Here is a 9811-nt window from a genome sequence, read left to right as displayed (position 1 = left end):
CGATAACCCGAAGGAGTTTGAAGGATCCCTAGAAGAGACAGAAGTTGAGGTCCGGCGAGGCGGAACGGAAGCACCTGGTGGGAGGGAGGAGGAGCCGGAAGTTAAGGCGGGGAGGGGGCGGGGGCGGGGGCGGGGGCGGGGGCGGGGAGGTGGAGGGAAAAGCAAGCCAGGAGGTTCTGCGGCCGCTTCTAGTAGTTTCCAGGCGCTGCCGGGCGGCTGGGTCCGCGCGGTCCTGAGGCTGTGGCTGTGGCTGCTCGGGAGCTGGTGGCGGCGCGACCGGAGAGCCGATGGCCAAGTGGGGTGAGGGCGACCCACGCTGGATCGTGGAGGAGCGGGCGGATGCCACTAACGTCAACAACTGGCATTGGTGAGGGCCAGCGGGCCAGGCCGCGGGAGCGCTCCGGCCGGGCCAGGGTTGCAGGGTCCCTGGAACCTCGGCCGGGACAAAGCTGGGGCCGAGGCAGCCCTTCCTGCCCAGAGATGGGCGTGGGTCCTTCCTGTTGCAGGGGTCCGTAGTCCCAGGTCCCTCCACCCTCCGGTCTCCGTTTCATTGGCGGGGGAAGCGGGGGGACGACATGGAGGGCTGCGCCCCAGACGAGGGGTTTCAGATATGAGAACAGAACCCCTTGGCTGCTGCATTCAGCCTGAGCGGGGAGATGCTTCCCACTCGTGGCCGCAGGAGTCAGTGAGACCCAAACCGCCGTGGATTGTGTTGGGAGACTGCAGTGTTAGTCTCGGGAGGGTTGGAATTCCTATTTTCCGGCTTACGGGTGGAATTCAAAGTCAGTCTTAGGGGACTGCTGCCTCACTCCACAAAGCTAAGGTTTAGAACGTGTTCTGCCGGTGCCCAGAGCTCAGTGATGCTGAAGGCGCCGTGTGGCCTCTCACCCGGAACTATTAAGTTAGTTGTATTGTAGCTCCAGGGACTGCCCCTGGTTGCCGGGCAATCATGGTTTATAACCCAACCACTCTTAAAAGCCTGCTCTCCTTCCTGAAATCCTCTACAAGTAATGTCTTATTTTTTGAGTCCAGTGAACTTTGTTCATACTGTCTTTACTGTATTTTTATTTTGTTGCAGCTCTTTTTACTGTTGTTTTCTCTACTAGTTAGAAAGTGGGGAGGTAGACAGTTTTTCTTCTCTATATCTCAGCCTGCCTCCTTTCCTCTTAACACAGAGTGTTTGACTTAATTTTTGTTTGTTTTGAAGTGCTGGACTTACATTGTTTTCATGGCCATTTAGAGGGCATAGAATGTGTAGAGCCTTTATAGCATAGCCTGAATTTGACAGGTCAAAACACTGTGCTAATGAGATCAAGATTATTGGTTTATTCGTTACTGGACCTTTTAGCTCAATACTGCATTCTGTGGCCCCGTTGTGTGCTCCTGACTTCAGCAAGATGTGCAGTTTTCCACTTGGTCAGACGGGGGCGCCACGTTAAAGTGTCTAATGCTGACCCCAGCACCATCATGCTGAGAAAGGAAAGCAGAATTTTCCATTTAGTTTGAAACCATTCTATTACAGCAATTGACCTTATTGACAGTATGGGACTCCTGGTCTTCCTTTTAGGAGTCCCATACTGTCAATAAGGAGTAACACGTTTGTGGACATACTGGAGTGGGGCTGAGGGTTTTGTGTTCTTTTCCGGCCTCCTTTAGCCTTGGATGCTCTTGCGTAGAGCAAGCAGTTGTATCCTTCACTTGGCTGCTGGTCCATAGCTTTGTTTCTGTTTTGCAGGACAGAGAGAGATGCTTCAAACTGGTCCACGGATAAGCTGAAAACACTGTTCCTGGCAGTGCGTGTGCAAAATGAGGAAGGCAAGTGCGAGGTGACAGAAGTGAATAAGCTTGATGGAGAGGCATCTATTAACAATCGCAAAGGCAAACTTATCTTCTTTTATGAGTGGAGCATCAAACTAAACTGGACAGGTAAGTCTATGCTTGGGTTTTAGGACAGAGGTTAACCGCATTTTGATTGACCTGTTCAGGAGCCGGGGAGAACAGTTTTTGAGAGGTTATGAACTTTTTTCAAGGGAGATAGTGCTGTTTTGGAGTCCTGTTGAAAACAGTATTGGATGCTGAAATTCTTCTGCCACTGTGGGACACTACAAATGGGTTTCCTCTCTCTGGGTCTCACAAGTCCCCACCGATGAAGCAGCTGAGCTGCTGAATCTTTGGACCTGGTCTGTGTTGGGACATATAATGTGACATTTCTCAGACTAGCTGTTTCTGCCTCTTGGATGATTTTAAAGTGGGGAGGGGGAGTTTTTTGGTTTTCTTTCTTTTTTTAATTTTTTTTAACTCTCTCCAGTGTGACCCTAACAGTTCAGAGTGCTGTGGTAATGAAGCTTGCATGTGATTATAACTTGGGTCAGTTTTATTCTCTAGCTTAATGTCCCTTTTGTGAAGATATTAACATAGAACTGGGCCCATGGTTAGATTGTCCTGACTGTTGGAAGGCTGAATTTTAAAAGACAGTAAAGTTAAAAGGGTACATGTATGGGGCGAAGCATGAAATAAATTTTTGTTTCAATAAACATTTCTCAAGTGAATGTTAATAAAGAGGGGAAATGTATTTATCGTCTTTTTTTGTTTTTTAAACTACTAAAGCACAGCAGTCTGGAAGAAACCTTAGGTATCATCTTGCCCAGTCTCCTTTCTATAGATTGAGAAACTGAGGCCTAGAGAAGTAAAGATAAATAAGTGTTTTGTGAGTTAACTTTGAAATACAGTTAGTTCTGCTGTAACGTGACACATGTGTTTCTAAAAATCACCACACTATGCAGAATCTTACAACAAAAACCACAGGGCTTGTAGGGAAGATGGGGTTAGGGACATGACACTATACTCAAAAGTTTCATCAGTGATATTTTTTTAAATTTAGGAATGTAAAAATTGATGGCACAGTTTACACATGTTAAATCATAAGAAATACATAAATAACATGATAAATATGATGCTTTACCTTGACAAAGACCTGAAGTTTGCTTGTGAAAGTGGGCATCAGAAGCATTGAGGCATGTGGGTTATTGTGAGGTGGTGGAAGGGGAGTCACCTGAAATCAGAAGGAGCATTATAACACCACTAGTGGGTGGCGTGGCTCCTAACACACACAGTGAACTGAAGTCACTGGCAGACAGATGTTTGAGATGTGTATTTCGCGTATTCCTATACAGCTCCATTCAGCTGGGTTTGGGTTTCTTTGGGTTCACTTAGTGTTTCTCAAGGATGAAATCACATATAAGCAAACATGAAATTCATGTTATGATCAAATCGTCCCTTAATATATCAATAGTATTGGAACAAATTTGTATTTTCAAAACAAGCGTTCTAGCAGAGCTGTCTATATTGACTATTAACCAAGTCCTCCTTAGCAGAGTTCACGCTGGTGCCAAATTCACATAGTTCTTGGTCCCACACTGTAATAGCACAGCCTCAAGAAATCTGATGGGGAAAGGCATTTCAGGGTGGGGGGCAGTGGCTGCATCTGGCGTGGCATTCTCTCAGAATAAAGAAGGTCAGTTCAGTTGTCCAAAAGAAGTGTAAGCAGAATAGTAGTTAGCACTCCAGAGCAGAAGAGGAGGAGAGAAGAGAAGGAGACTGATAACATTGCATTACTTTTGACAGGTACCTCTAAGTCTGGGGTGCAGTACAAGGGCCATGTGGAGATCCCCAATTTGTCTGATGAAAATAGCGTGGATGAAGTGGAGGTTTGTGCTTTCTATTTCCTCATCTGTCTGAGTCTTCCACATCCTCTTATTCTCAGATGAGAAAAATGACCTGTCATTCAAGATTGCAGGCCAGGCTTGGCCCCAGCCTTCAGAACCCCAGTCTGCAGATGATTTTCTAGGCCTTTGGTGCCACCGGGAGCTCCCAGAGCAGCTTGTGCTTATTTAATTACTTTGCTTTAGTGAGTAGTGTGGGTTCTAACATTAGCCACCTTTGTCTTGGCAGAGAGACCTCGAGAAGGAACACTCATGGGGATTGTACAAAAACCTCAACCCTCATTTCCTTTGGAAATGTTAGCAGTTATCTGATTGCTCAGCACCGACATTCCACAATGTGGGTGCCTCTCAAGTTATTTACCACCTACTTCTGATCTTTCACTCAGATTAGTGTGAGCCTTGCCAAGGATGAGCCTGACACGAATCTCGTGGCCTTAATGAAGGAAGAAGGGGTGAAACTTCTAAGAGAAGCAATGGGGATTTACATCAGCACCCTTAAAACAGGTATCCCTTGAGTAGGTATGAGTGCCTTGAGAAGATAGTTTTCCACCTGTCAGATGCTAATTAAGGGGCTTGACAGGTCTTTCTTTGGCAAATGGATAAAAATTTGGGGGGAGGAGGTTTATTTCATCTTAAAATCAGTCTATAAACTTTAAGTAAGGGAAAGATCTACAGATATGTTGTCTAATGTGTTGGCTGTTGAGCACTTGAAATATGGCTAGTCCAAATTGAGATGTGCTGTGAGTACAAAAAACACAATGGATTTTGAAGACTTAGTATTTTAAAAAAAAGTAAAATATCTCAATAATTTTTTGATACTGATAACATGTTGAAATGGTAGTTAGGATATGTTAGGTTAAGTATATTGTTAAAATTAATTTCACCTGTTCGTTGTAACGCTTTAGTGTGGCTGCTAGAAAATTTAACATTACATTTGAGGTTGAGATTGTATTTCTGTTAGAGTTGCTGATCTAAAGACTTGGCAGCCCCAGACTCACCACGTGAGCATAGTCCTGCACTGTTTTTGATACGCATTCTCCAGGGACATTTATAGGGTTATTTGAATAGTAGTCAGCTCAGCTGTCCCCTGGAATTCTAGTTCTGCCAGTGTGTTCTGATCTTGGCGTCAGAGTACATATGATGATCATCAGAGGGAACCAGTATAGAGGTGGAAACCTTTTTTGGTGGGAACCAGTGCTCTGATGCCATAACTAGTTGTGGCTGTCCTACAGAGGTAAGGCAGAGTGGAGAAAGGGGACTAAATATGCAGCTGTGGGTGTCTTGACACGCTCTTGAAGTCTTTGGAAGTGCCACTGCATTCATTGGCTGCCATCCACAGTAGACCTCACGTACATTTAACAAGTCGTGATGCTTCTAATTGAGTCAGGGGTTTAAAATATTCCCAGTGAACATACTGTGTTCTGTAGCATACACTCAGATACCTGTCTGGCATAGATCAAAGTTAAAGACGCTAAAGTGGATTACTCTTCCCTCCCTTGTCGTGACCTCCATCTGAGTTAAGATGGCCATGTTTGTCAAACTACAATGAAGCCCTGAGTCTCAGCTACTAAGAAATAACCTCCAAGAGCTGGGATTTTATCTTTTCAGAGTTCACGCAGGGTATGATCTTGCCTACAGTGAATGGAGAGTCAGTAGACCCAGCCAGGCAGCCAGCACTGAAAACTGAGGAGCACAAGGTAACCGGTGTCCCCATGTGCTGGGGCGGGAGGCCGTCTGGAAAGGGAGTTAAGGCACTGCCTCCTTCATAAGTCTCTATCTCAGCTCTTTCTCTCCCACCCTAACCTCTGAGCCAGAGCTGGTGCTTTGTAGAGAGTCCACAGAGTGTAGTTGTCTGTCTCCCCATCTTTAACCTGGTGTTTATTCATTCATAACAGACCCCTTAGAGCAAATGGAAGCCATCAGGGACTTCAGAGTCCGACTGTTGCGTTTAACCCCAGTGGGGAGGTTATGAACGCAGGGTCCTCTTCACCTACATGCATCTTAAGTGTTATGTCTACATTTCATACTTTGATACTAAAGGTGTCATCAAGGTATCAGGGGTTACTTAGATCACTAACTTCACCTAACAGGAAACTGATCGATTTCACTCCATTTGCAGGGTGAGCAAATATTTTTTCTGGAGATGGAACTTGTGTGGTTTGGGTTCAGCACTTGGTTTTCAGCCCTGTTGCCCTTTTGTCAGCACACTGAAGGATATTCTGGGGGTGCTGCTTCCAGCTATTTAAGCATAGAAATTCTGCTTGAGAATCACTTGGGGCTCTTCAGAAATACGTTATGATTTGGTGTGCCCTTCCTCAATGGGCTTTTAAGTGAGTGTCACTGTTCTTTCACCTAGAGTGGCATTGAGGATTTTCTGGGAAAGTTCCCCTTCTGACTGAAATGCCCGTGCACATAAATTTCCTCTAACTCCCTGGAATGATTAGCCTTGGAGGTGAAAAAGTTTGTGAGAATGAATAGCAGGGCTATCTCTGAAGCCCTGTTAATTGAGCTTTCACCATTACTCTAAACTGACAATTTCACTGCCACTTCCACAGGCTAAGTCTGCTCCTTCAAAAACCCAGGCAAGACCTGTTGGTGTCAAAATCCCCACTTGTAAGATCACCCTTAGAGAAACCTTCCTGACGTCACCAGAGGAGCTCTATAGAGTTTTTACTACCCAGGAGGTAAGTATAGTCTTGTCCTTCCAGCTCCTGGCATCTGCCGTCCCGAGTGACTGGAGTTGTGGGCACATCCTCGCACTGTGTGGAGGAAGTGCTGAGTGGAACCGTGAAGCTTTCCTTGTACGCTCAGAGGCAAAGGGAAAACACTTTTGTTCAACCCACTCGTCAAAGTGGATGCGTCTTCTTTTTTCTCCTTTATGCTAATTTTGGGTCATGTAAGTGGGAACCACTGGAATCATTCTCGTTAGAAAAGTAAATGGATTCGAAGTAATGGCATCCTAGGTTCAGAAAGAGTTACTTGAGTCGAAGCCTGGTTTCTAGTGGAACAGAAAAGAGCCTAAACCTGGTTCTTGGGCAGAGTAGTGTCTTTGGAAGTGAGAGCTGAGGCCTGCAGGTGGCAGCTGGCGTTTCTTCTGAGTCCCACTGAGAGCCATGCATCTTCTTACCTCCTTATTCTCTGCAGCTTGTTCAGGCCTTTACCCATGCTCCTGCAATGTTAGAAGCAGACAAAGGTGGCAAGTTTCACCTGGTAGATGGCAATGTCTCTGGAGAATTCACTGATCTGGTGAGTACGTGCTTGCCAGGATATAGCTTTTGTCTGGTCAGAAGAATGACATTTCCCCCTTTTCTTTTTCAGCCCTGTAGATAAAATTTAAGGCTGTAATCTCTTTGGTTAGTAAAACCTCATTATGTTTTTCAAAAGAATGCTACAATTGAATTCTCTTGCTTTCATATAAATTTTTCTTTAATGGGGTAAAATTGCTTCTTCCTGGAAAAATCAAACATGGTAGAGAGGTTAGATACATTGGTGGCTTACAGCTTTCCGTTTGCGGCACTGAAATTTCACGTGGGCACAGGTGACTGGACCCAACTTAGGAGTAAGAGGAGAGGCTGTGGCTGATGTCAGTGCCGAAGCTACCAACTCTGGTCCACTTTGTCCTCATCAGTAGCACAGCGGCAGATGATGGGCTCCGTGTGAGAGGCAGATGGGTGATGCTTGCTAGGATTGGGTACGTTGCAGTCTGTAGTATAGGCTGACCTCTTTGATTATTTTAGATCCCTGAGAAACATATTGTGATGAAGTGGAGGTTTAAATCGTGGCCAGAAGGTAAGTAAGCATGTGTATTTATTGCCATTGCCCCCAGAACTTTTTCTTTTCCCCTTAGCCTCAGACCCACATGGAAACCCTGGATCTGAAACCTCCCTCCCCTTTGCCTTTCCCCAGGGCACTTTGCCACCATCACCTTGACCTTCATTGACAAGAATGGAGAGACTGAGCTGTGTATGGAAGGCCGAGGCATCCCTGCCCCTGAGGAGGAGAGGACACGGCAGGGCTGGCAGCGGTACTACTTTGAGGGCATCAAACAGACCTTTGGCTACGGCGCACGCTTATTTTAGGACCAGCAGCAGGGGGTACAGCCCGCCGAACACTTCAGTCCAGCCCTCTCCTGACTGGGGCTCGTGACTTAAAGGATTGCACCATCCCAACCACTAACTTGGGGCTGGGGCCCCTTCCCTTCATGTATACCTTGGGTTTGTGCATGTTTTCTGCTGGGTGGGAACAGAGGGTGATTTCTCTTTTATGTGTACATACGCTAAATAAACGTAATTTAAAAATCGTGCATGTCTGGAACCTGTGTTGACGGGGTGGCTGGTATTAAGAGTTCCCTTGAAGGTTTTGAACAAAAAAAAAAACAACGGAGGGATTTTATCTCCGTTCTGTGTAAGTGTACATAATTAAGAGGCCTGAAAAGAGCCTACCTCTCACCAGCAAGCATTCCTGAGCTCATGTCCTTTCATAGTGCAGACTGGCAAAAAGGGTCTCTTCCCCTCACTGAGTTTCCCTCAGTGGGGTGGAGTTTCCCTGGGGTGAACGGTACCAAGAAACTTTATCGCTGGTCCAGGTGGCATCCTGGGCTTCCCACTCTCCATGGCCTCTTATCCTCTTCCAAGAAGAGGTGACCAACCAGGCGCTGGTTTGAGGTGTGGAAAGAGATTCCCCACCCTGTGACCAAGGGGAACTGTGGGCTTTGGGTTTCTGTTCACTGAGCTTCTGTTGAGCAGTTACTATGTACCAGACAGTGTACTAAGCAGTTCCCTTACAGTAGCTTATTTAGCCCCCATAATTTAGCCCCTATGAAACAGATACTACCATCATTTCTGTTTTACAAGAACCTAGTCCTTGGATTTCTTAACGCATATCCCAGACCCTACAACAGATAATTTAGCAGAGTTGGAATTTGGAACAAGAACCATAACGGCAGAGCCAGTGCTCGAGTCCAAATCACTGTCTACTGCCTTGTTGTCGCGTTCATCCCTGAAAAGCAGCAGCTGCATTTCTAGCATGTTAGGCATCCTTCCTGGAATAGGAAATTCCAGGCCTGTTGTTACTCCCAGAAAGAGGAAGAAACGAATATAGAGTATGTTTAAATACCTGGTTCCATTAAGCAAGTTCACTGAGCACTGGCGAAGGGGTTCCAGTGGGGTCCAGGCTGCCACGTTGCAGGAAGAGGTAAACTGTACCTTCACAGGGAGGGTCATTTTCCTCGACAAGCCCCGCCCTGGTGACCCCAGTGTGAGTCAGCACCCTCTAATCCAGACACTACCTCCTGCAGTTACAGCTATTTCCTTCATCTGTCCTTGGCTGTTTTATTAGGTGGCAGTGAGGCCTGCAGGCTAATCCAACCAACATGACTTGGCCAAAATGTAATTAAAGTAGGAAATCAGTACTGATCTGGATAATTTAGACCCCCAATATCCCCCTTTGGCTTGAATTAATCCAACAAGTGCTGGGCTGAACTAATTTGCATCTAGTTCGGCATTATATCTGCTTCCTGGGGGTCCGAACAGATACTTTTTGATAAAGTACCTGTGCTCTAGCTTGAATCAAATCAAGGACCCCTTGGGACTTCCCTGGCAGTCCAGTGGTTAAGACTCCGTGCTCCCAATGCAGGGGGCATGGGTTCAATCCCTGGTCAGGGAACTAAGATCCTGCGTGCTGCACGGCGTGGCCAAAATCAACAAAAACAAAAAGCAAATCAAGGACCCCTTCTAACACAGAGACCAGTGACAAAAAAGGACCCCTTTCACACCTGGCGGGAGAGTTACCAATTCCATAATACCTAGGAAAAATCTGAAGTGAAGTTTACAAGTGTCTTAGTAATAACCAAAGCACCAGGCAAAGTTCCTGTTATATGACAGCTCGGTAACATTCATATCCCCAGTACTGATGGCTGTTCCAATTTTCACCACTTCCATTTCACTGATCACATTTTGGTTAGCCATCGGAGCCTAAAAAGCAGAATGACAGAGCTAAAAACAGAACTTTGGACTTGGGTTTGAATTGTAAATGTGTCACTTCCTAACAAATTGGGCAAATTTCCTCATGTGTAAAATGGGTAGTATAAT

General features: G+C 45.9%; 1 protein-coding gene across 2 annotated transcripts; it reads left to right on the top strand.

Moving 5' to 3' along the window:
• Nucleotides 1-108: 108 nt before the first annotated feature.
• Nucleotides 109-8023, top strand: AHSA1 (activator of HSP90 ATPase activity 1). Of its 2 annotated transcripts, XM_082451396.1 has the most exons (9): nucleotides 109-367; nucleotides 1736-1926; nucleotides 3625-3707; nucleotides 4109-4226; nucleotides 5331-5419; nucleotides 6278-6406; nucleotides 6867-6968; nucleotides 7460-7511; nucleotides 7629-8023. In XM_082451396.1, exons 1-9 carry the CDS (start codon nucleotides 288-290, stop codon nucleotides 7799-7801), a joined length of 1017 nt encoding a protein of 338 aa, XP_082307522.1. In that variant the 5' UTR covers nucleotides 109-287; the 3' UTR covers nucleotides 7802-8023. The 2 variants fall into 2 exon arrangements, with proteins under 2 accessions (XP_082307522.1, XP_082307523.1); XM_082451397.1 differs by lacking the exon at nucleotides 7460-7511 and having other exon boundaries at nucleotides 7629-7793.
• Nucleotides 8024-9811: the final 1788 nt, after the last annotated feature.

This window comes from Balaenoptera physalus (genome assembly GCF_965194825.1).
Source record: "Balaenoptera physalus genome assembly, chromosome: 2".
Classification (NCBI taxonomy): Eukaryota; Metazoa; Chordata; class Mammalia; order Artiodactyla; family Balaenopteridae; genus Balaenoptera; species Balaenoptera physalus.
Note: the sequence above shows the minus strand (reverse complement) of the source record. Positions and strands in the feature narration are given on the sequence as shown.

Bases quoted from the DNA above. Each gene is read 5' to 3' on its own strand.
- AHSA1 (XM_082451396.1), top strand. From the start codon at position 288: ATGGCCAAGTGGGGTGAGGGCGACCCACGCTGGATCGTGGAGGAGCGG. The intron at 5,420-6,277 runs GTAACCGGTGTC...CCACTTCCACAG, and splicing joins TGAAAACTGAGGAGCACAAG to GCTAAGTCTGCTCCTTCAAA. The intron at 6,407-6,866 runs GTAAGTATAGTC...TATTCTCTGCAG, and splicing joins GAGTTTTTACTACCCAGGAG to CTTGTTCAGGCCTTTACCCA.